This window comes from Peromyscus eremicus, chromosome 5, assembly GCF_949786415.1.
Source record: "Peromyscus eremicus chromosome 5, PerEre_H2_v1, whole genome shotgun sequence".
Taxonomy (NCBI): Eukaryota; Metazoa; Chordata; class Mammalia; order Rodentia; family Cricetidae; genus Peromyscus; species Peromyscus eremicus.
In genome coordinates, this window is record NC_081420.1 from 11,829,296 (window position 1) to 11,855,907 (window position 26,612).

A 26,612-nucleotide genomic window follows, 5' to 3' on the forward strand; every position below is an offset into this window, starting at 1 on the left:
GACCACCTCTGAGGGTGTCCTAATCAGAAACTCCAGATCTGGGAATGGGTTTCCGAGCTTAAGACTTGTCTCTTGGGAGCACTCCCCATTCGCCTGTTCCTCACATCACTTACGCCCAGTATAGCGCAGCTCCTCCGACCCTGCCCACTTCTCCCCTCCCTGACTCCTTTTCGTAACTCCTGTCTTCCCCACTCCTTTTATCCCTCCCTCTCTCCTTCCTTTCTTCCCCCTTCCTCCTTCTCTCTTCCTCTCCCTCCTCCCTCAGTCTCTCCCTTCCTCCTTTCCCCTCCTCTTTTCTTTCAGACTTTCCACTTTTCTTTACCCTTCCCTCCCCCATTGCTTCTCTCCCCCTCCTCCCCTCCCCCATTGTTTCCCTCCCCCTCCTTCCCTCCCCCATTGCTTCTCTCCCCTCCTCCCCTCCCCCATTGTTTCCCTCCCCCTCCTCCCCTCCCCCATTGTTTCCCTCCCCCTCCTTCCCTCCCCCATTGTTTCCCTCCCCCTCCTTCCCTCCCCCATTGTTTCCCTCCCCCTCCTCCCCTCACCCATTGTTTCCCTCCCCCTCCTTCCCTCCCCCATTGTTTCCCTCCCCCTCCTTCCCTCCCCCATTGTTTCCCTCCCCCTCCTTCCCTCCCCCATTGTTTCCCTCCCCCTCCTTCCTCCCCCATTGTTTCCCTCCCCCTCCTTCCTCCCCCATTGTTTCCCTCCCCCTCCTCCCCTCCCCCATTGTTTCCCTCCCCCCTCCTCCCCTCCCCCATTGTTTCCCTCCCCCCTCCTCCCCTCCCCCATTGTTTCCCTCCCCCTCCTTCCCTCTCCCATTGTTTCCCTCCCCCTTCCTCCCCTCCCCCATTGCTTCTCTCCCCCTCCTTCCCTCCCCCATTGTTTCCCTCCCCCTCCTTCCTCCCCCATTGTTTCCCTCCCCCTCCTTCCTCCCCCATTGTTTCCCTCCCCCTCCTTCCCTCCCCCATTGTTTCCCTCCCCCTCTCCTGACACTCCCCTCTTCATCATTCCTCCCTTTCTGTCTCCATGATGCATTCTGTCCCAACACTCCATTGTTCTCTGGCACTCTGTCCTGGCCAGACTGCCACTGCAGTGCGACCCTCTGTTTCTGGTGTCTGCATGGGCTCCTTCCAAGATCCCGAGGAAAGATGGAAAGGATGTACCAAGTCAGTCACGTTTTTTTGTTTTTTTCTCTTTTAAAGAACTTTCCCAAATTAACACATTTTTGCCTGCAATCTGTTAGGACAGCTGTCCCTTTGTCCTTTGAGTTCCTTGTGGATAGCATCAGAAGCAGCCACGGGCACTTTTAAGGTTTGGGAGGTAAAACACGGAGTTGGAAAACACGCAGTCTGGACTCTGTGGCAGGTACATGGGTGATGGACACTCCTCCTGTCCTGAGGTAAGTCTTCGCGAGCTACCCAGGGCAGCACAGCTCACCACCACTTCACTGATCACTTGCTTTCAGACATGAAGGCTGCACAGGATGTTCACATGCCCTGTGGGGCTTGGTCTGAAAGCACGCGGACAGTGGAAGTGAGTCTTGGTTTGACGAGGTGGAGCCATCGCTACTTCAAGGGAAGGTCTTACCGTGAGCGTAGCTCAGAGGAAGTTCTTGCGATAGAAAAGGGATTGGGAAAAGGCATCTTACAGAGGACGACTCCTGGAGAAATCTTCTCATCAAGGAGGACTCCTGCAATAATATTCTCACTGAAGAGGGCCCCTGGAGAGGTGTGCTGGAGGAAAGCTCAGTTCTCAGAGTCGGGGGGATTCACTGTTCTCACACACATGCAATTAGACACATATTGTGCCTCTGTTTTTCTCTTCTGAACGAAATTGTGTAGCACGAATTCTAATTGGTCTTAATAATAAAAATCCGGAGTCAGACATCAGGGTAAAAGCTGAAAGATCAGAGAAGCAGAGTAGCAGTCACTGGAGAGACTTTGTGGAAGAAAACTCAGCAAAATTCCCAGCCAATAGCCACCCTGTGCTCAGTGGTTGTATTTAGAATTGCTCATTTTATTGCTGTCAACCATGGGACTGGGTCATAGCTATATGGCCATTGTTGGTACTGGTGGCTCCGTAATCTGAGCTGGACCCAGCTTTGGTGATTCCTGGTAATATGGCCTTCAACATTCTTTTTCTTAAAGAGGTCTCCCAAATCACGTGAGTATTGGGGTCCACCATTGCCCTGGCTTCTGAGAACAGCCTTGGGAGAGCCTTGGCTTCTCTGACACGAAGTTCAACACTGAAGGCACAGGCTCCAGGGCTGCTGGTGAGGGATGGTTTCCAGCTGAAAATACCTTGGCTGTTGCTCATTGCTTAGCATCTGCAGAACTAGCCAGGGCAGACATGGTGATGTGGTATTCCAGGCTGGAATTTTCTGGCTTCTTTTCCCAAAAAGGTCTGGACTCTACAGAACACCAGTACCTCTGAACAGTCATCCGAGTCTGACACGTGTTCTTGAAGCCTGGCTCAGAGTGTACCCAATGCCCCAAACTAACTCTCCGAAGAAGTAAAGGGTGTGTCCAAAGCTTCAGCTCGGCCACTGGAGGTACTAGTACTGTGGGTGGTCACAGCATCGGCCTCACCATGCTCTAGGTCAACTATAGACTCTGCTCTTCAAATCACAGAAAGACGATACAGTTTTTAAAGGCAGAATCTGTGTGGTTGTCAGCCCCAGTTCCAGCTTGGAGCTCCTTGGCATCATCAAGCCATGTTCCTGAGGCCGTTTGGTGATACAGCATTCACCCAGGAAGCCTGCACCTGCATTAGAAGGGGTCACTCCAGTGGGCCAGGGGTCAGTCTGGTCTGACCCTCTCCTCCCTGAAACAGGGCTCAAGTGGCTGCCATCCAAACTGTGGCAAGTGACTGACTGTCACATGGTGTGCTGGAATGGACAGCCTCCCAGTGTACTTTTGGAGACTGCCCTGGACCACACTGCAGACGCATATATCTAATCTCAGGGGCGTGAGATTGGACATCAGCATTTTAACATTCTGGCTTGTTCTGAAGGTCAGTCAGGTTTGAGAGCCTGGCATCTGGGTCAAATTTGTGTATGTGTTCATTGTCTTCTGGTTTCATTGATAAGGTTAGCTAAGAGCTCTCTCAAAAGATGAGTGTGGTGGCAGAGGACCTGAGTTTGATTCCCATCACCCATATCGAGCAGCTCACAGGTGTCTGTAGCTCCAGCTCCAGGTGATCCAGTACCCTCCTTTGGATTATGCAGGTACCTATATGTATATGGGGTGCGCGCGCGTGTGCGTGCACACACACACACACACACACACACACACACACACACACACACACTAAAATACAGGAAGAAAGCATCTCTGAGAATAACCAGACACCTGACGAAGTGGACAAGACCTGGGAAGAATCATTCACCTGTCCACCATAGTAGGGGCTGGAGTGGCTTTGATTTGGGCTGTCCAGGACAGCTGCTGATGTGGTGGCGGACTAGTCCCCCCCCCACCCCCCCCCCGAGTCAGGCCGCTCACTACCTGCTGCTATTCAGTGGAAGACACTGTTTCTGACAGTCATCAAGCTTACTCCCAGGCAGGCAGCTGGCCAGGGTAAGATGGTGTCCATAGGAAGACTCTAGTCACAACGTGAGTCCAGATTCTACCTAGCAAGCACCTACTAGGTGAAGAGGTAGCTACCCCCATCACCCGAGGGGTAAGGCAGGGGTCCCCCTGAGCTTTCTGGGCAGAGTCCCCCTTTTTGAATAGGAGTAACTGCTCTTGCACACGATTAAGCTAAGTTGGCCTGGGCTCTGTGGGGCTACAGTCAGGGTCTCTTGTGATGTCGTGGCCTCTCGTGGTGTCATGCTTTCTATGGTTGCACAGGTATGTACGACAGAGTCAGTGGTAGGTGGCCTGAGACTGGGGTGCCAGCGTCAGGCCGGACTCCACGTGGGAGGGTTATTGCCATGAAGCCATCCTCGGCAATTTCACGGACTAGAAAATGGAGTTAATGTGATCAGTAGGAGAGTTAATGTTGGGTCAAGAGGTTCAGGAACACGAGAATCTGAGGTAAAAAGGGTAAGGACACCTGTGCAACAGTTACAAGGTCCCCACACATGTAGGAATACACCCTCCTATGAAAGAGACATGCATGTCACACGTATATACATGACACATAGATATACACACATTTCACATTCACAACACGTGCATATAGACACACACAGATACACATGCCAGGACACTCCACCACACACAGATGCACACATACAGAGACACAGCATACATAGGTATACCCACATACACAAACACATACACCACATGGATAACACATATACACATCCCACACAGATGTACACATAGGATCACATATCACATATGCAGAGGCCCTTCCATAGCCACCCACATGCAAAGACAAGCACACCGAACAGATACACACAAAGCACATTACGGAAGAACAAAGGCCCAGCGTCCCTCTTTAGACCGGGTCTCCACATCCCATGGGCAGAAGTGCAAGTTTGATTGCAATAGCTGTGCAGGTGCATCAGGCCAGATGTAGCCCCACCTGCACAAGTTTTGCATAGGAGGCTGGCTGCTGTTTGGTAGTGTTGTGTGACACTATTTCCTGAGAAAATGTTAACATTTACTCATCCCAAACAGGGACTCAACAATAAACCAAAGGAACCATACCACCAAAATTCACCTCTGTGAACCAAGTTTACTGGCCTCCCTAGCAGGATTATGGTCGTATGTATGGGTGAGGGGCTAGTTATTTGGGCAGGGATAATTCAAAGGAAGCTGCAACACCAAAAAGCCCAGCCTGGAGCCCTGGGCCTCACTGCACAACTTCCACACAACTCAACAGGTTAGAAGAATGTCTATTCTAGGCAGCTTGACTCATCTGGTCTCTCAGCAGTCCTTACTGCTTATATAAGCCTGGAGAGGGAGGAGTCTAGAACATCTGATCAGTTTCAGGGACTTCCTGAAGCTTTTTGAGTTGTTCACGGCCTGAATCTCAAGGAGCTTCCCTGCTGGATGGAATGTTTTATCGGGGGGGGGGGGCTGATGTACAAGAGGTACATGAGATGAAGGGAAGGCACTGAGAAAATGAGTCTGGGGCATCATTAGCTTCAAGGGAAATGCATTCTGGAGTGAACATTTGTCTAAATGTCTTAATTACAGGAAAAAAAAAATACCAACCAAGGTGTTTGTGCCCTGCTCCCAGAACTCTCTCTCTCCATCTCCCAAGACCTGCCTTCCTCCCTGTCAGGAGACTTGCTTAGCTTCGAGTGAGCACTCTGTGGAGTGCCCGGGCAGACTGTGAGGAACACGGGGCTGTGAGGAACACAGCAGAGGTTACTAGTGGTAGCTTTATAAGCAAGTACCAATTCTGTTTTCTTTCTGTTCTTCACAGCAGAATATCAAAGAAAACAAGAAGAGGGGTGACCATTGCGGGGGTGGGGGACAGTGTGAGAACACGACGTGTCCAGAAGTCTTACAAGTGGGTGGAGCCTGCCAGTCCGAAATGCTCTTGTGAACTCTCGGGTTTACTCTAGAACCAAACTGCAGTTTGGTGCAGTGATGCCACTGGCCTGCCCTGCCTGGGAAGCTCCTTCCTGTCTGACAGTGTGCTTTCCTGAGCGGTGGTCCCTCTGCTTCCTCACCTGTTCCGCACCCTCTGGAGTGGGAGCCTTTCTGTCCTGCATAAGGTGCACCGGGACAGGGGGAATTTGAGAACCTGTTCCCACGCAGCAGAGTCTGTATGGCCTGTAATCCAGTGGTTTCGTCAAGCCCGGTGATTTATAGAAATTGATGGTGTCATCTGATATGAGCTGTGGGGAAGAAAGTGTCCCAGACACTGGCTCTTTATTTTCCATGAGTGAGGGAGAGCTGTTTATGAGTAGTCTGCATTTTGAACTCTTTGTTCTACGGCTTGATGACAGGCACGGTGTACTGAGTCACCCACAGGCATAGGAGACTGAGCCCTGAAGCCTGTGACTAATGACTTCAGTGCAAAATGCTTAGCTAAAAAAAGAAAAGAAGAAGGAAGAAAGAAAGAAAGAAAGAAAGAAAAAGAAAGGAAGGAAGGAAGAAAGGAAGGAAGGATAAAGAAAGAAGAAAGAAAGCAAGAGCTCTGTAGATTTCAAGCTCTGGTGACCTGTCCTGGGTGGTGGCAGCTTTGGAAGTGTTCTTTCTTCCTGTGGGTTCATTTTGCAAAGCTGTAAAAAATCAGTGGCTGGAAACACAGCTGTCTGAGATGAAGTGTCAAAGTGGGTCACTAGCGCCCTCTGCTGTATCCAAATGATACCGATTTTTTTTTCTTTGAAGGAACTATTGGTTACATTGCCCTGGGATGTGTCAGAGAGGGGTGGGAAGGAAAGAGAGGGAGAGGGGTAGAGAGAGGAAAAAAGAGAGATTATGCCTGAGGCCCTGTTGTGATATAATGGGACTTTTTGGAGGTAAGCCTTCTGTGGCTGGAGGGATCGTTCAGTGGTTAGGAACATTTACTGCTCTTCTAGACAACCAGAGATCAATTCCCAGCACTCGTGTGGGGTGGCCTACAACCCTTGTAACCAGCTCCAGGGATCCAACACTCTTCTTCTGATCTCTGTAGGAACCCTTGTACACATCACACACACACACACACACACACACACACACACACACACACACACACACACGAAAAATAAAATAATAAACTCAAAAGAGATGGGACCTAGTGGGAGCAATGTAGTTCACCAGGGAATGCTGTTGAAACAAACATTGGGGCCCCCCACCCCCCAACCCCCGCTTCCTGACCACAGTAAGATGGCAGTCTTCTCCACCACGTGTTCCCTTGGTGATGTACTGTGCCACCACAGACACAGATCAACCCAGTCAGGCAACCACGTGCTGAAGCTGTAATATCCTGGCAGGAATAAGGGTTCTGCAGAGAGAACTTTGTGTCTTCCCCTTTGCCCATCAGATTTTCAAATCTGCATGCCAAGAAACTGGAATTTCCCTGGGAGTCTCATGCTAGGAGAAGGAAAAGGCCTGGTGTCAGCAAGGGGAGCTTGTCTCCCAGAGAGAGGGTTACGGTGTGTCAGGCTGATTTTTCAGGATACAAGCTGAGACGTGTTGATGGGTGGGAACCACACATTGACAGGGACATTGAGCTGCATATCTGGTCCTCTATTTAAACCTTAACTTCATTCCAGGACCCCAAAAGAAGGTTTTACGGTGTCACTGGTCCCCTTTGCCCCCATTCCTAGTGGTCACACTGGATAAATCACCCTTCACTGCTGTTCACTACCGTGTCTTCAGTTGGACTGCTGAAGACACGTGGCTGGGCCTGGCTTGTTAGGACGGCCAAAGGCCAAGGCTTCGACCCTTACTCCAGTAGCAAGGCCTCGGAGGCTGTTGTCAGGATAGCTTTATCCTCCTTCTAAGTCGGTTTTCTGGGGTCTTTGTCACAGTACCGGGACACTGACCGGCACAATATGTAACCCCACCAGCTTTGAGTCTGTTGCTCTTACACACACATCCACGTGCGGGTAGACAAGCATTGCACGCATGTAAATGTGTTTGTCTTAAATTGAGGTTGTTCAAGGGGAGTGTGTTGTTCTCTGGCACTCTGTGTGTGTGTGTGTGTGTGTGTGTGTGTGTGTGTGTGTGTGTATGCTCATGTGTGTGCATGTTCGTATATGTGCATGTGCATGTGGAAAGTTGACACTGAGTGTTATCCTCAGCTGCTTTCAACCTTATTTTCTAAGACAGGATTTTAAGATCTGGAATGTGACAACCAGGATGGGCAGGACTTCATGACCAGTGAGCGGCAGTGATCTGCTTCTGCCTTCCCAGAGCAGGAGCTAGCTACAGATGTGTGCCCTGCATCTGGCTCTTTACATGGGTGCTGAAACACAGATGTGCGCCCTGCATCTGGCTCTTCACACGGGTGCTGGAGCACAGATGTGCGCCCTGCATCTGGCTCTTCACACGGGTGCTGGAACACAGATGTGCGCCCTGCATCTGGCTCTTCACACGGGTGCTGGAGCACAGATGTGCGCCCTGCATCTGGCTCTTCACACGGGTGCTGGAGCACAGATGTGCGCCCTGCATCTGGCTCTTCACACGGGTGCTGGAGCACAGATGTGCGCCCTGCATCTGGCTCTTCACACGGGTGCTGGAACACAGATGTGCGCCCTGCATCTGGCTCTTCACATGGGTGCTGGAGCACAGATGTGTGCCCTGCATCTGGCTCGTCACACGGGTGCTGGAGCACAGATGTGCGCCCTGCATCTGGCTCTTCATACGGGTGCTGGAACACAGATGTGTGCCCTGCATCTGGCTCTTCATACGGGTGCTGGAACACAGATGTGCACCCTGCATCTGGCTCTTCACATGGGTGCTGAAACACAGATGTGCGCCCTGCATCTGGCTCTTCACACGGGTGCTGGAGCACAGATGTGCGCCCTGCATCTGGCTCTTCACACGGGTGCTGGAACACAGATGTGCGCCCTGCATCTGGCTCTTCACACGGGTGCTGGAGCACAGATGTGCGCCCTGCATCTGGCTCTTCACACGGGTGCTGGAGCACAGATGTGCGCCCTGCATCTGGCTCTTCACACGGGTGCTGGAGCACAGATGTGCGCCCTGCATCTGGCTCTTCACACGGGTGCTGGAACACAGATGTGCGCCCTGCATCTGGCTCTTCACATGGGTGCTGGAGCACAGATGTGTGCCCTGCATCTGGCTCGTCACACGGGTGCTGGAGCACAGATGTGCGCCCTGCATCTGGCTCTTCATACGGGTGCTGGAACACAGATGTGTGCCCTGCATCTGGCTCTTCATACGGGTGCTGGAACACAGATGTGCACCCTGCATCTGGCTCTTCACATGGGTGCTGAAACACAGATGTGCGCCCTGCATCTGGCTCTTCACACGGGTGCTGGAGCACAGATGTGCGCCCTGCATCTGGCTCTTCATACGGGTGCTGGAACACAGATGTGTGCCCTGCATCTGGCTCTTCACACGGGTGCTGGAACACAGATGTGCACCCTGCATCTGGCTCTTCACATGGGTGCTGGAGGTTACACTCAGGTCCTCCTTTGTGCTCTGTGCCCTGCTTAGCTTAAACTACCAACTTGACACAGCCTAGAGTCACCTGAAAGGGACTCTCAATTGGAAGATTGTCAGGATCAGATCAGCCTGCAGGCAAGTTGGCCTTGGGGGTGAGGGCATGCCAACATATACATGTAATTTTGGACATATGCATATAGTTCATGTTTATGTGGGCACTGTGTGCATTTGCATGTGCATGCATGTTGTATATGTATGTGTTTATACATGCATTTGCATAGCTATATACACATGCATGCAATGCTTGTCTAGCCACACATGAATGCATATGTATGTATGATTATATGTAGTGCATGCATGTGTCATGCATGCATGTATGCATGCATTTGTTCCTGCCCATAACTTCCTTTAGAACAGAGGAGCTCAGAGCTCTGGAACCTTTTCATTCTCTGCTGCTTGCTTTCAGGTTATCTTCATGAACAGTGGCAAAGCCCTGCCACCCCAGGTGATCTCTGGGTCTCCTTGTCCCACTTTCTATCAGGTTAAGTTTGGGTTGTCAGGTCCTTAGCCCATGAATCCCAGACACAGATGTTCCCCAACAAGACCGGGCTTTCCTTGCAGGCTTCCTCCTGTGTCAGGACTTCACTGCAAGCTCTGGTCTCTGTTCCTACCCACATGTAGCTGTAGGGCCGAGGACTCAACATTTCACAAGCAGGCTGCACTGGTGAAGGTGCTGGCCGACTCTGGTTGAGGGATTAGCCCGTTGTATCCGATCCTCTTCCATAAAAGTCATTACAAAACTAAGAGTAGATCTTTATTAAAAACAGTTCTGAAATAAGCAGGAAATACTGTCCTGTTACTGGTGGGGACGCTTGCTGGCACTGACAACCAGGACTTCACTCTGCAGGGAGAAACACAATCACAAGGGCTGGCATTCCCGTGGAGTTACTGTCTGGCATGTGAAGCAGGGCTGGGTGCAGGGAAGACATGTCCCAATGCACACACAGACCATTTTAATGATTGGCTGGATGGGGGGTTTGCTGGAGGTACTTGGTATTTGCAGTCAGCGGGGTGTGATGAGGCAGCTTGGGATGCTCCTTGTGCTCTGCTGACAAAGGGTCATAGGTAAAAGGCACACAGTGAGCCCAGCTGCCAGGTAGAAGGGGCTCCGGTCATCAGAGACCGCTTGTGAAAGAGACCCAGCTAAGGACCTTGGCTGGTTCCTGACCTTGCAAATTTCGAGCATCCATAGTCTAGATCATCCAGGGAGGATCTGCCCTTGGTCCTGCCCTCCTCTGTGGCCCCAGGGGAGAGGATTAATCTTGACAGCAAGGCAGGATTTTCACCAGATGAGAGCGCCGAACACTGGCCACAGTACGACTCCTGCACACGAGAACCTGTCTTGGCCTTCCAGAGGAAGGCAAAGGCCCTGCCTCCATCCTGCTCAGTCATATCTAGACAATGGTCAGTCCCAAACCCCTGGAAAGGAGGGACAATGCCAGAGAGGCCAGAGAGAACATAGAGGCTTCCGCAGGGTTCTTACACATGGACTTCCCAACCTGCAAAGCGACCTTTTTTGTAGCCCCAGCCTGGGGACAGGGGAAGGCAAGGCGGGAACAGAGAACTTGCTCAGGTGTGGCACAGATGGTTCTGTCTCCATAACCAATGCAGCAGCCCCTTGCTTTCCTGAATCCAGATCTGTAGGTGGCCTCACCTATGAGACTTCATCCCCAATTCTGTGTTCTGTGGGTCAGCTCAGTGAGTTCAACATACAGGGATTCCCTCTTTAACAAGAAGATTGATCTGTCGGCACAATTCCAAGACACATGGATGACTTCTAAGTACTTCTTAACCATGCTTTAAAAGACGCTTGCCTTAGAGAGGCTAAGTTTATTGTGTCCGTAGTCTGAAAGGCACAATTGCACCCTCTCTCCATTCCTCACCCACCACCAGCAGGGCTTCCTGTACCATCCCTGCCTGTGTATGTCACAGTGTCTCAGAGTGAAGACCAGAGGCCCACATCTGTATATATGTACAGACACAGAACAAATGTATGCAGCCTTTGTAATTTTAAGTCCTCAGCAAAAGTGCTACAAATGGGTGACACTTTGTGTATGATCAGAAAGTAAGCCACACGTAAGCCAATTCTAAAAGGATAGAGTGAAATTCTCAGGTCACATGTCCTCAGCTCAGAACTGCACTCAGCAAGGCTTAACTGTGGTAAAGATCAAATCTCTGGTTTTATTGTGAATTAAAATTCCATTCAGAAACTCATCTTGAGATGGCCTTGGTTACCTACGCTCTGGTATGAATGTGTCCCCCCAGGGTCCATGTGTTGAAGATTCAGAGTCACTCAAATGGTGTTTGGAGATGGGGCCTTTGCGGGATGAGGTGGGGTCCTGAGGGGGGCCCTTAGGGGGGCCCTGAGATGGGATCAGGGCTTTCATGAGAGGAGGACAGACCTGAGATGGTCCAGCTGCTCTGTCAGGGCATCACACTGTTTAACCCTGTAGGAAGGTCCCTGTCCTGTGCTGCACCTCACTGGGGGAGGTTCCAGTCTCCCAAGCAGAAAGGATGGACACATGTCTAACAGATACATTCCTTTTCTTTATACATTCCCTTCAAGGTGCTCAGTTATAGCAACAGAAAATCTCAAGATCCTGTTGTTCTTGAAATGTGAAATGCCCCTCCCCCCACCAAGGCTCGCATATTTGAACACTTGGTCCCTGGCTGGTGGCACTCACTGTCTAGGAAGCTTGTGGGACCTTTGGGAGGTAGGGCCTGGCTGAAGGAAGTGGGTCACTGGGGTGGTGGTGACTCTGAGGCCTTATAGCCTGACCCCAGTTCCTCTTCACCCTTTGCTTCCTGAGTGTGGATGCCGGGGGACCGTCTAGCTTCCTGCTCGGGCCACCAGCCTTTCCTTCCTGTTGTAATGTCTTTTCAATCACGATGGCCTGTCCCAACCGGGAGCCCAAACAGACCCTTCCTCCCTTCAGTTGTTGTCCGGTCTTTGTGAGCAATGAGAACAATACCTAACAGACACGCAGGCCACCATGGACTCAGGAGGGATGCTGGGCTGCCCTCCCTCTGCAGAAGGCAGGGAGTCTGACACACTCAGCTCAGTTGCAGAGGATCAAGGGAGCCACCTTCCCTGGCAGCCTCCATGCAGAGCGTTATTTACATCTCCTCCTGCAAGCATACAAGGACAGACTTCAAGTCCTTCTGCAGGAAGGCGGATGCCAGAGCCATGTCAGTGTGTCTCATCCGTGTGGTATTTCTGTCTCCAGCGCGAGTGCAAAAAACGGTGTCCAGGCTTCTTGTTTTCCTTAACCACCTTCGTGCTTGCCAGCTGCACAGGTGAGTTTTCTCTTTATTTCCTTTGCTTAAGTGCCACGGCACGTTCCCGATCTGCAGGAGAACATTGCAATCCTGGACCCGGAGGAACGGCAACGATGTGAAGATTTGGAAACAGTTCCCAAATGTGACCCATAATGAAAACCACACAGATGGAAACGAAAACCAGATAGATGAATCCATTGGCCCTGAGGTCTTGCTGCTGGTCTGTTTTTTGGACCAGACCCACTGTGAAGGTGAGTCCTAGCATTGCTTAGCTCTCACCCTGGGCAGAGGGAGACGAAACTCTGAAAGCCAGTTCATCTGAATGAAGTTTCTGTGTCGCTTGAGGATCCAAGGTGGCCAAGGACAGGCACCTGAGAAGTTAGTTAACCACATCATAGTAGTAATTGCGAAGCCGCAGTTCTACAGCTGTGAATCCGGGCCTGTTCTCTACCCTGAAGGAGGAAGAGATGCATGTATTAGTGTTTGTAGATAAGTTGGTGGAAACGTGATTAAGTCACTGCCCCCTGGTGGTGAATGCTTGTCACTGCACCCTGCACCAGCATGGTCAGAATGGTCTCTTCCCACTCCCAAACTACAGAACTCAAGCCTGCATTTTACAAGAATCCAAGGATCCCTGTCCTTCTGAGCGGGAAGAATTTTGCACTATGTTATGGAACATCTTCCATGTCTGAAGACAGTTAATTGATCCCTATGCTATAGATGCATTAAACAGCTGACTCAATACTGTGTGTTTTCTCATAAATGCGGGTAAATGTGTATGGAGGTGTGATTTAAGCGTGTGTGGAAGACAGAGAACAACTTTGGTGTCATTCCTCAGTGCTGGGGATGTCTTTCTGTATGCTGTGAATGTGTTGCTCTGATTGATAAATAAAACACTGATTGGCCAGTAGCCAGGCAGGAAGTATAGTATAGGCGGGACAAGCAGAGAAGAGAATTCTGGGAAGTGGAAGGCTGAGTCAGGAGACGCTGCCAGCTGCCACCATGAGAAGCAAGATGTAAAGTACTGGTAAGCCACGAGCCATGTGGCAACTTATAGATTAATAGAAATGGGTTAATTTAAGACATAAGAACTGGATAGCAAGAAGCCTGAGCCATTAGGCCAAACAGTTTAAATAATATAAGCATCTGTGTGTTTATTTGGGTCTGAGTGGCTGTGGGCCCAGGCAGGACTGGAGATAACTCCAGTTACACCTCAGACACCATCCACTTTGGTTTTTTGATATAGGATCTCTCAATGGCCTGGAACTTGCCAAGTGGGCAAGGCTGGCTGATCATTCAGTCTCTGGACCTTCTGTCTCCATCTCTCTCCCTGGTGCTAGGCCCACAAGCACACGCCACCATGCCTGGCATTTTTATATGTTCTTGGGACTGAACTCAGGTCCTGCTACTTATACACTGAGAACTACCAATGGAGCCGTTTCCCAAGTCTCTTGGCTCAAAATCTGAAGAGGAGAATACGGACACAGCTGTAACACACCCTACCCACATTCCAGCTGGACTTTCAGAGACAGGCGTGTTGGCATGTGCTCTGGCAAGAGCTCACAGACTTCTGTGGCCAAAGCAAAGACCCAGACCCTGTGCCTCCTAAATCTATGCACAGTAAGTCTGTGCTGTTGACAAGCAAGGCTCTGAGCAAATGATAGGTGAAACTTTTACCTCCTGACTGAAAGGGAGCTCACCTCCCTCTGTGCTCATAAGGGAATGGTTCCTGGCCCTCCAGGTTAACAAAATCCTCCGGTGTTCAAGTTCCTTCTATATAAAATGGCATGGGGACAGGAGAGATAGCTCCGTGTATAAGTACCTCTGTCCAAGTGTGAGGACATGAGTGTGGGTCACCAACAGCTACATAAAAGCCAGATATGGCCGTACCTATCTGTACCCCAGGACTGGAGGGTGGTTACAGGTGACTCCCTTAGGGCTTGCTGGCTGCCAGTACAGCAGAAATAGTGTGACTTAGGTTTAGGAAGGGACTTTGCCTCAAATAATAAAGCAGAGGCCCAGTGAGGTGGTTTGGTGGGTAGAGGCACCTGGTACCATATCAAAGGACCTGAATTTGGTCCTCAGCACCCACATAGTAGAAAGAGAGAACTGAGTCCTGAAAGTTGTCTTCTGACCTCCATATATGTGCTGGGGTACACTCAAACACTTGCATACATACACACTTGCATATATACATACATACACACACACACACACACACACACACACACACACGTGCACGCACGCACAAATAAAAGATTAAATGAAGAAAAAACAAGGTGGTGCATGCCTGGCCAAGCACACTTGCATATACATACTTGTGCACACAGACATGCATCCCCTGCCCACAAGGGTCAGTCCTTGCACATGATTCTGGTGTTTTAAATCACCTTAATTTTCTTGTAGCACACGAGAACAGTTGTTAGTCTATATGCATGGGACTGATGGCAAGAAAAACTTGTTCACACCAGCTGCACTTCAAAATTAACCTAGCAAAGCTGCTGGCTATGGGGTCTGAGAGTCAGCGTTTTCCCTAAGACACTGGGACCCCAGCCCTGCTGGGAACTTACTTCCCGCCCTTTCTTATATTCTCATCTGTGACAGAGCAGACAAAGTTTTCAGTAGGAAACTTGGGGCAGCACTTGGGGTTAAACTCAAACTGGCCCTATTCTGCCGTTTGCCCTGTCACAACAGCAGCTCCACAGGGCAAGGAATCTCAGGGCCAGGAATCTCTCCCAGGGCAGAGCTCCGCAGAGCTGAATGGGTGGTTGGGCCCAGGAGCATCTTAATAGATGGTTTCAAGCTTGGCTTTCTCACAGCAAGCATCTCAATGGCACCAGATAGCTGCAGCATAGTGGCGGTGACACAGGGCATGCCCAGTGGCTGGGACCTTCCCCGACAGGTGCCACAGGACAGGCCCCATGGCTCCTGGTGCTGTTCACATTCTCATCTTGCACATGGTGTCCTGCTCAGGGGTTGTTAGGGAAAGCAAAGCACACCGCCCTTTAGAGTAGGGACAGGGCTTCTGACCCCGTGCTCTGAGCAGTCTGTGAGTGTGGCATGTGGCAACCCTGCCCCACTGTGTAGGGACTTCTGGCCCTGAGTTGTCTGTGGTCACCAGGAGCTTCCAGCCTGGATATAATAAGGCTTTGTGGAAGCAGGGACACGCTCAGACATTGTCAAAGGCAGGGACTGCTCCAGATGCTTGAGATGCCACCTGGGACTCTGATTTCCTCCAATCCACACTGTGATCTCATAAAATCTTAAGAGCTGGTAACTTTACAGCTGTCCTAGCTTGCCTGAGTGTGTGCCATCATGTTCCCACAGCTGCAAAATGCATACATTAGTGTCCCTGCCTCGAAGAGACATGATTGGATAGTAAAACAGTCAATCTCTGGCCCACCCCCTGCCATCATTTATGTAGAAGACAGCACATTCCTGACACAGCAAAAGAATCCATACTTCATTTTAACACCCAGTGTGATGGCTGAAGAAACTCCATTTTATGCTGGGAATCCATCTTGGTACCCACTAGCCATGTGTCTCTAACTCCAGTCCCTGGAAGGTAAGTTCCCAGTAACTTTGACTCAGCGACCTCCCACCCAAAAATGTAGTTGTGACTATCTACTTGTTACCATATGACTAACTGCTTTTTTGACTTCTGTAACTTGCTTACACAGATACCCAAAGATTGTTTTGAGTTGCCTTAAGCACTTAACTTGGCAGAACAGACCAGTTTTTGCTTGCTTGCTTAGACAAGAAAGTCTTCTTGTGGTTTTTGCCTTAAAAAAAAAAAAAAAAACAAAAAAAAACCCTTCCCCATACCCCTCCTTCATGGTAACCTCAAATTTGGCTCAGAGATTGTTCGTCCTAGAGAGCTAATCAATAAAACTTTTAATTGTAGTTGGATTGGGTCTGTGGTCCTTTCCCAGGGGTCACAAACTCCATAACACCAGCTGTGAAGGTTAATTTTAATTATACTTGACACAGTCTGAAACCCCTTGGGAAGAGAATCTCAACAAGGGACCGTCAGAACAGGTCGCCTGTAGGGAATTGTCTTGATCATGTTATTTGATGTGAAGACTCAGCCTACCATGGGTTACCACTCTTGGGTCAGGGAATCCTGGACTTTCTCAGGAAGGAGAAATTTAGCTGAGCACTGAAATATGGACGACATCTTTTCTCTCAGCTCTCCACTGTGATGATGTGACCAAATGTTTTCAGTTTGTGCGGCCTTGACCTCCTTGTGGTCATGGACTGGAATCTGGAGTTCTGAGCGAGAACAAATCCTTTGCCGCTATGTTAGTTTTTGACTGAGACATTTTGTCACAGTTACATAAGTAACTGAGACACTAGCCATGCCATATACCTCTATAAACCTTCAGGTCAATGGAAGGAAGGGTTGGGTACTCACTCATAGGTCCAGCAAAGGTTCATCAGGTCGTACATCTCTCTGGGGCATCCTGGAGGGCACCCCATACGCTCCCCTTTCTCCAGCATGGCGGTCACTTCACTGCCTTTCATCCCCTGAGACATGAAAATGCACACAAGCTTTTAAAACATATGCCAACAAAGAAAAGACCTCGCCCCCAGAGACAGAGACACAGGCACAGGCTGTGCAATTTCAGGTGACATCAGTCACAATGCTGGGGCCCTTCCTCTGGAATTCTAGAGTCAGAGGTGGCTGCCCAGTGTGAAAGGCTGGATGTGCTGGGGAGAAGGGGGCCTTTGGGGTTTCTGCTCTGATTCCTCATTTAGGGCCTGGCTTTGTGGGATGTAGGGCCTTCATTTATGACAGTCTATTGAGTGGCACCCTAGGATCTGCATACATCCAGGAAGACACACACACACACACACACACACACACACGGTTCAGTCTGCAAAGTGATTACCTTGCAAATATGAGGACGTGCGTTCGATCCCCAAAGCCCATGTAAAAAGTCAAGATTACAAGTGAATGCTTGTAATCCCAGTGCTGGGGGTGTAGAGATAGGCAGATCCCCGGGGTTCACTGGCCAGCCAGCCTGGCCTATTGGGTGATCTCAGGTCAATAAAGAGACTATTTCAAAAAGTAAGGTGAATAGTCCCTGAGGAATGATGCCTGAGGATGCTCTCTGGCCTCCACACACACGTGCACACATACGAGAGCACACACAGCAACAGCTAACACAGTTGATGCTGTTGGCATGACCATTTCTATTTTAGCTCTCAAGAAGGATGGCCTGGGGCTGTGTCTGGTGAGTGTACGTAGCACATGGTGAAAACGTGCTCACTTAGCATCGAGTGTCATTTCCAGGCTACTGTAAGCTGAGGGTGTGCTAACTGGTCTCTGTTAGAGGGTGATACGAGACCTCAGGGTGTCCCCAGGTTCTTGTGGCAATAATCCTACACTGGGTGATGCTTTCCTAAGGCCATGAGGCTGAGACATGGAACACACAGCTAAGCATGACTCACTCTGTAAGGCTTCTGCCCATAGGAGAACGCTTCCCACATCAGGACTCCGAAGCTCCAGACATCACTCTTGCTGGAGAACTTGTAGTAGTTGATGCATTCGGGGGCATACCACTTCACGGGCCACTTCCCATGGGTCTGGGCCTGGAAGCAGAGCAGACATTCTGTGATGAATTAAGTCAGATGTGCACATGCCAATCCACGCAGGAGTTGGGTTTGAGAAGTGGAGCAGAGAAAAGCCTCCACTAAAATTCGTAGTGTCAACTCGAATGAAAAGGAGTCAGAAAAAATCTCTCAAGAATCAACCAGTTCTGGGGCTGAGGAAGTGGGTTAGTTAGTAGTGGTCAAGCATGAAGCCCTCCGTTTGAGTCCCAGAATGGTATAACCCAACTACGGTGGTGCATGTCTGTAACCCCAGAACTCAGCGCCCATTAGCCAGCCTGGGCTGCATGAAACCCTGTCTAAAAAAAAGAAAAATCAACTCGTTCAATTTACATTGATGAAACCAAGTTATCACAAACATTCCATCCTTTTTTCAAAACTCAAAATTCAGGGCCAGCAAGATGGTTCAGTGGAAAAGGTGCCTGCTGCCAAGCCTGAAGATCTGAGTTTGATTCCTGGGATAGACATGGTAGAAGGAGAGAATCAACTCCTGTAAGTTGTCTTCTGATCTCTATTAGTGCACTGTGGCACACGTGCCTATGTACACACCACAAGATAAATAAATATGAAAAAAAATCAAAAACATAAGATGCTAGTCTGAACAAGTCTTCGGTTGAGATATGTTAAGTATTTTTGGGTTTTGTTTCTTGATTGACAGAATTAATCTTAAGAACACTTTTCCATAAGGTTACTAGTGAGATTTCTACCATAATAAAATACAGAGAGCAGATATTTATCTTTCAGTGTTTTGATGACCTGCTGCCATGATCCTACACTGAGCTGGCCCTCAACCTGAAGCCATGAGCCTGCACTGAGCTGTCCTACCTTGTAGTAGTTTTCATCAGCACGAAGGGCTTTGGAAAGACCGAAATCACTGATCTTGGCATAATGCTGGGTGACCAGAAGCACGTTCCTCGCAGCCAGATCTCTGTGCACGAAATTACTCTCTTCCAAATACTTCATTCCCATGGAAACCTGGTGAACCAACTCAATGATGTTCTTATCCTTGATGTGCCTAGAATCACAGGCTGTCATTAGCAAGTGTAGATGGTGGTCATTCCAAACACACAGCCATGTTCCCTGTACTAGAAGAGGGATCCATGCATTCCTTCCTTATAAACAGTAGGACAGGGGCTGGGAAGACAGATCAGTGTAAGGACACTTGTGCATAAGTGTGAGGACCTAAATTTTGATCCCCAGAAAATGTGAAAATGCTGGGTGTGGACACATATGCCTGTAATCTCAGCACTGGTAGGGGGTGGAAACAGGAAGATCCTTAGGCTTGCTGTTTCCCTTCCCTCTCCTTCTCCTGCTACCCCCAACTCTCCCCTTCCCACCCCCACCCACTCCTCACAGTGGGTAAGACCTCCCTTGGGAATTCAACACAGGCTGGCTTACCAAGTTGGGGCTGGACCAAGCTCCTCCCCCTGCATCAAGGCAGAGTAAGGCATGGCACCATAGGGAATGGTCTCTAAAAAAGCTAGTTCATGCACTTGGGATGAGTCCTGCTCCCATTGCCAGGGGACCCACAAACACTTCAAGCCACATGTCATCCTCATTCAGAGGGCCTAGTGCAGTTCCATGCAGGCTCTCCAGCTGTCAGTCCACTGTCAGACAGTGTCCGTGGGCTCCCACTAGCTTCGGTCAGCTGTCTCTGTGGGTTTTTTTGGCCAAGCATTTAAAATTAATATAAGCCACTGAGTGGTAATTTGGGAAGTGGCTGCCATGTATAATTGGCTGGGCATATGGGACAGAAAGCTCTGCCTCTGTTTATAGCCTGCCCCTTCAGATCCAGGTACTCAAGACAAAGATGGTACCCCAGGAAAAAATTTGTTCAAGGTGTTTATCTAAGAAAAAAGTTCTGCCTGTTGCCAGGAGATGCCCTGTCCACAAACACTGAGGATTTTATCACTGGAAAGACATTCAAAGAGAAGGGTAAAGACCAAATAATGGATTAGAGTTGTTCTCTGGCAGGGCTAGGGAGATGCCTCAGTTGGTACAAGGATGAAGACCTGAGTTGGGATCCCTAGCACTCATATAAAAGCCAGGTATGGCAGTCAGGATCCGTAATCTCTGGGGCTCTGTGACCAGCTCAGTTTGGCTGGATTGGTGAGTTCCAGAGTCAGTGAGAATCCTTGTCTAAGAAGGTAAGATGGAGAGTCGAAGAGACAGCTCAGTGATTAAGAACGTGAACTGTTCTTGTGTAGGGCCTGAGCTTGATTGGGAGGTTCACAACTGCCTGTAACTCCAGCTCCAAGGGATTTGACACTCTCTTCTGGCCTCTGTGAGTATCTGCACTCATGTGGTACACACTCATATACATATAAATAAAAAAATAATAAGAGGGAGAATAACAGAGGATAGAGAATGACATCTAATACTGACCTCTGTCCTCCACACACATACACCCACACATAGGTGTGCTCCCACAGGTGTACACACACACATACACACACACAGAGAGAGAGGAGAGAGAGAGAGAGAGAGAGAGAGAGAGAGCCTTTCCACAGAAACCAGGCCCCAGCACAGCCCAAGCAGGGCCTGTGCACAGCTCCCGTGCACCTGAGCTCCCCGGCACCTGTTCTGCTGCAGGTACTTGTTGAGGGGCCCCAGCTCCGCCATCTCCATCACCAGCATCCAGGACTCGGCCTCGCAGATCCCGATCATGCGCACAATGTAGGGGTTGTCCAGCTGCTGCATGACGTTGGCCTCTGCCAACAGCTCATCCTTCAGGGCGGGGTCGTTGGCCTCATTCTTCAGGATTTTCACAGCCACTGTTTTCACAACTCTGGAACACAGATTGCAACTCATGAGAAACTTTCCAAACTGTCTAGAAGTTCTCTTCTGTGAGGCATGATGCCCGGGGGTGGCCAGGGTTGGGGAATGCATGATGCCCGTGTAGTGGACAGCTGTTTGAGCCATGCCCTGAAGCATCACCTAGTGAGGCAGCTGTAGCTGTTACACTTGCTTATGATCTTGAGGTACCGGCCTCTGGGGCGGGGCCACCGAGGACCTTTAAGACCAGGGATGCATGTATGCCCTTTCTTCTGGGCTACCTCGTGGTGGTTCTGGATGCTGAGATCTTGGGCCAAGTTGTTCAACATGGAACATAGCTCAGCTTTCCCAGATCCTATGACAAATCTCCCATGGTTGTGAGTTTATCCCCAAAATAAATTCCTTTGATCATTAAATAGACTCCATGGATTTACCCCATTATCTGGTGCTCATGTGGGGCAAACTCCAATGCCTGGTGGGTGGGGTAGGGGAATGTTGACACACTGGCTGCAGAACAAGAGTCTTTTAAAGCCATTCAGAAAATGGCCACAGGGTGTAGATAGCTCAGTGTGTAAGGTAATTGTCATGCAAGAGTGAGGACCTGAGTTCAGATTCCCAGGAGCCACAGAAAGTTGGATATAGTAGCATAAATTTGTAATCCCAGTGCTTCTAGGGCAAGATGAAAGGAAGACATGGGAGGATCCATGACCCCATGACTTGTGGGTCTCTGTTTCAAACAAGGTGGAAAGTAAGAAGTGACACCCAAGGTTGCCTTTTGATCTCTATATGGGTGGTGTGGCAGAGCACCCGAGCACACCATGGATAGACACACACACACACACACACACACACACACACATACACACACACACACACACACACCTAACAAATAGAATACAACAAATAACAGAATAAGTGTGACGGGCACACAGAGAAGCATACACACTAGCGTTGTACTGATTTGGCATCAGCCTGAGGTCTTTACAGGTGGATTTAGATAGTATCAGCACCCAAGGGGACTCACTGGGTCCTCCTGGGACCATGAGAGGTTCCATTGTCATCTCTAGTCACGGACTGTGACTTTTGTATTTGGGTTTATGGTTACATCTATGATGTGAGGTAGGGATCCAAATTAAGAACTTAAAAAAAGAAAAAGTCTCTTGATTCCTCTAAACATTTAAACAAGAAAACATCACCTCTTTTAGAAAAGCAAATGAGGAAGGCGATTCCCCACTCATTGTATGAGGCTGCAGTAGTTCTGATGCCTGAACATTTGTTGCCCCAGGAAGAGACTTTCTGAAACACCTCATCTTCCAATCCTTGGGCTCTTTTACAGACAAGAGAATAAGGACTCATTATAGGAATCATAAGAAAGCAGTTGACTGATAATGTCACACAGTGGTTTGAATGAGAACAGCCTCTGTAGTCTCATATATTTGGATGCTTGGCCCCTAGTTAGTAGAACTGTTTTGAGAATGATTAGGAGGTGTGGCCTTGCTGGAGTAGGTGTGGCCTTGGTGTGGGTGTGGCCTTGTTGGAGTAGGCGTGGCCTCTTTGGAGGAGGCATGTCAGCTTTGAGGTTTCAAAAGCTCATCTAGGCTCAGTTTCTTGCTCTCTGCCTCCAACTTGTGGCTAAGATACAAGCGCTCAGCTCAGCTACTGCTCCAGTGCCATGCCTTCCTGCTGCCAAGATGTGCATGGAGTCACCCTCTGAAACTGTAAGCAAGCTCCTAATTAAATGTTTCCTTTTATAAGCTGCCTTGGTCACGATGTCGCTTCACAGCAACAGAACAGTAATTAAGACACTTCATGAGCACAGATATGAAAATTCTGAGAGAAATACTCAGAAGTTATATTCAATCACTTCTGAAGAAAAGATAGAATTGATGAAAGACTAGGGGAATTTACTCCATGAATGAGGGATGTGCTTCAGATCTGAAACCTGATGGATGTAAGTCACTGGAGGAGCACAGTAGAGAAAAAGAAACAGAGAATGAGCTCAGTGGAGGGGGAGAGTCTTCAACAAAATTCACCATAGATCCACGATTAAAGACCTCCCAGAAATAGAGGAACAAAACGACACTTCTTCAGCCTGGTAGGCAGCAGCCATAATGTACAGTTACAAACCATACCCAAGGGGAATATGCAGCAGGAATCTTAATGAGTCTTATTAATAAGAACGAACCTGAGGCCAGTTATTGGGGTAAACACTGGAAGATCAGAGAGACAGAACAAGCCACAGCTACCTCACCTCACCGGATCCTCAGCTGGACTTGTTTCCTCAGACTGGAAGCCTCTGAGTCCCCATCCAGAATGGGTCTCAGCTGAACTGCTGCTAGAAGCCTGAAAGCTTAACCAGCCAAATGCTTCTAGTTTCTGGTCCTCATGCCTTATATACCTTTCTGCTTTCTGCCTCACTCCCTGGGATTAAAGCCTCACTTTCTGGGATTAAAGGCGTGTGTCACCATGCCTGGCTGTTTCCAATGTGGCCTTGAACTCACAGAGATCCAGAGGGATTTCTGTCTCTGGAGTGCTAGCATTAAAGGTGTGAGTGCCACCATTTTCTAGCCTTTGTATCTAGTGGCTGTTCTGTCTCTGACCCCAGATAAGTTTATTAGGGTGCACAATATTTTGAGGAACACAATACCACCACAGGAATGCTGGGATCTCTCTGTCCGTGGCCAGGCATGAGGCTCTGCCAGTTATAAAACACTATTCTCCAATCCATAGATAATATACTAAGGCAAGGAAAAATACTCAGAGAATAAGGATTAGACATGATGGGAAAAGTATCATTATTGAGGCAGCTCAGTTTGTAAAGTGATTGCCATGAAATCATGTGGACTGGGATCCAACCCCCAACACCCCAACATGTAAAAGAATGGATGTGGCACACACTTATACTTGCAACTCTGGGAGGCAGAGACAGGTAGAACCCTGTGGTTCTCTGGCCAGTTTCCATAGCTAATTGGTAAGCCCCAGATGCCGGTGAAAGACCCTGCCTCAAGAAACAAGGTGGCTGGCTCCTGAGGAATGACAACTGAGGTTCATTTTTTACTTCTACATGCATTTGTACCTGTACACACACACACCTGCATGAACACACACACACACACACACACACACACACACACACACATACACGTACCTGCACAAATGTGTACTCACACCCACACATACCTCTGAACATATCTGAACACAGACACTCATACCCACATAAATACACACATGTGCATGCACACACACAGAGATCTGCCATTATAAGTGACACATCTGTGTTGAAGAGGATAGCTAGATAAACTGCTACTGGTCACAAGTGAACTCGGCAGTGATGCTGGTTGTCACATCTGTGCGTAAAATCAGCTTAGATCATATATAAGGTACACAGGATCAAGAAAAGGAAAATGCTACATGATATCACACATTAACATCAAATTACCCTGAGTACTGAAAATACTTAGTACTACATACAAACTACCTGAGAATGCATGTAAGGCAAGTTGACCAAGACCTTCACACAAGCTAAACAAGTCTGCTGAGAGAAATCTGAAAGACAGTAAAGAGTTGAGTCTGGGGAGAGAATGGGCTGAGTTTACCCACTGGAAGACCCAGTGATGGAAAGACATTGTTTTGCCTCTCAATGGTCTTGGTAGAACACAGCTTCTCATCTCCCTGAAACCTGCAGTTGAAGTTGTGTATAAATTCATATTAATTAATCATATTACTTCATATTAATTAATCAAGGGATTAACTATCAAGGAATTAAAACAAACTAAGACAAATCAGGAAAATCAAATGTATATACACATCTATCTATAAAGATATATAAATATGCTTTTATATTGTATTGAGTTCTAATTTGTATTTTTCGACCAGGTTTATCTTCATTGGTTATTTAAACTGTGATAGTAATAAAAATTAGTTATATAAAAAAAAAATTGAAAATTCAGTTTTTCAAAAGGTTTATTTTAAATTATATATCTAAGTGAATATATCTGTGTGCGGGTACATGCATGTTGAGTGCAGGTACCCTCAGAGTCCAGAAGAGGGTATCAGATTCCTTGGAGCTGGAGTTACAGGCAGCTGTGAGCCGTCTGATGTGGGTGCTGGGAAGTGAATTTAGGTCCTCTGGGAGAGCAATATACCCTCTTAACCTCTAAGCCATCTCTCTATCTCTTAATATTCAACTTTAAATGTGACTGTGATTCACATGCATATATTTAAAAGTAAGCAAAATGGCCTCTATGTGTGTGCACAGAAAGTGAGGTACCAGAAACAAAAATCTTCCACACATATAAAGATCCAACAAATGGCTAGACCAAGGTTAGTCACAGGCAGTTATGTTTGGGAGTACAATATATTCATATTTTCTTATGAATTTGCTTATTTCTATTTAGTTACTTTCTACAGGGCACATATACTAAAATAAACATTTCATTACCATAACTACAGTTAGCATACACAAAGGTTGCTTTTGATACAAATGAGCCAGAAATGAAGCCTGGTGAAATGTTTCAGTTAGTAAAAAGAACTTGCTGCCAAGCCTGAAGACCTGATTTTAATTCCCAGAACCCATGTGAGAAAGGGCAGACCAACTCATGTTCCTCTGACCACGAGATGAATGCCATGACATATGTGCACACACACAAAATAAAACATAAATTAAAAATTACTGTATCAGAAATGAATAACTATAATGCTAGTGAAAAAGTACTTAGCCATGCCAGGTTAAACTTCATGTGTGGGATTAAATGAACACTCTAGCTGCATTCTTAGAAGTTTCCATAACGCATGCTCACACTGAGGGTGACAGTAACATAACGGAGCAATGGTACTTACTTTTTCATTTGGTAGTATCCCTTTTTCACGGTCCCGAAGTTACCAGAGCCCAGTTCACTGTCCTCCAGTGTCAGCAGGCTTCTGTCTAGGTAGACCTCTTTGGGCCGGATCTCCTCAGGGTCAGCGTAAGGGCTCTCATACACCTCTGTGTCCATGGGCAAGGCTTCTCTCTGAAGGCCTGCAAGGTAGTTAGGCAACTCATAACTCCAGACGGCACTGCTGTGCCGCCCTGCCCTCCACTCCTGTGTTCTTATGGGGCAGTTGCACACAGCTGAGAACCAAAGCAAGGGAAGAGATCTCAAGATAGGCCTTCTACACCAGTAGTAATGGTGGGCAAACCTGTTAGGCTTTAAGCCAGATGTGAACATTCTTTGACACTCTCCGGTTGCGAGGTGCCACCAGTGACATGTCCCGGTTTCTTATAACGGAACCAACAGAGTTCAAGAGAAATGATGCATGTGCTTTCCAAGGCAAGGCTATGAAAAGCCAAAATGCTAAGTGTTTGAGATGTCGTGGATGGAGTTCCACTGTTCTGAGGCTACCAAACTGTAAGAAGGGCCGTGAACTCAGTGTCTAGCCAACAATGACCTTGACGGTGTGTGTCACCATGCCTGGATTTTGCAGTCCTGGGAATAAAACCCAGGGCTCTGTGCATGCCAGACAAGAGCTCTATCAGGAGCTACATCCCCAGCCACAAGCTATAAATTAAGTGAAAGATAATTGACTCTTGTTGCTTTAATCCTTTGTTTGGTGGCAATTTCTAGAAATAAACAAACCCCACGTTCATTAATAATACAAAAAATAACACAGAGACACTCATGAACCCAAGGAAGCCATCCAAAGTTCCCACTTCTGAGAACAAGTCACCTCTGTGGCCTCCCAGTCATCATGACTGTGAGCTGAACCTACTGCCAAGACCACATGTTCTTCCAAGAAAGGCAGCTGTGGTCTATGGAGTGTGACACACACAGGATTTGGAAGCAGAAGCATGGAGCCGTCATTGCTGACAACGGTTGGTTTTGGTTG

General features: G+C 48.4%; 1 protein-coding gene across 3 annotated transcripts in view; it reads right to left on the minus strand.

The window, feature by feature from the left end:
• Positions 1 to 9,821: 9,821 nt before the first annotated feature.
• Syk (spleen associated tyrosine kinase) overlaps positions 9,822 to 26,612 on the minus strand; it is a 76,045-nt gene continuing 59,254 nt past the window's right edge. For all 3 annotated transcript variants that reach the window (XM_059262940.1, XM_059262941.1, XM_059262939.1), the window contains 6 exons: positions 25,587 to 25,764; positions 20,551 to 20,760; positions 18,798 to 18,987; positions 17,814 to 17,954; positions 16,774 to 16,886; positions 9,822 to 12,811 (listed from right to left, as the gene is read on the minus strand). In XM_059262940.1, the coding sequence (XP_059118923.1) occupies positions 12,739 to 12,811; positions 16,774 to 16,886; positions 17,814 to 17,954; positions 18,798 to 18,987; positions 20,551 to 20,760; positions 25,587 to 25,764 (905 nt within the window). In that variant the 3' untranslated portion in view covers positions 9,822 to 12,738. The remainder of the gene's footprint in view (positions 12,812 to 16,773; positions 16,887 to 17,813; positions 17,955 to 18,797; positions 18,988 to 20,550; positions 20,761 to 25,586; positions 25,765 to 26,612) is intronic.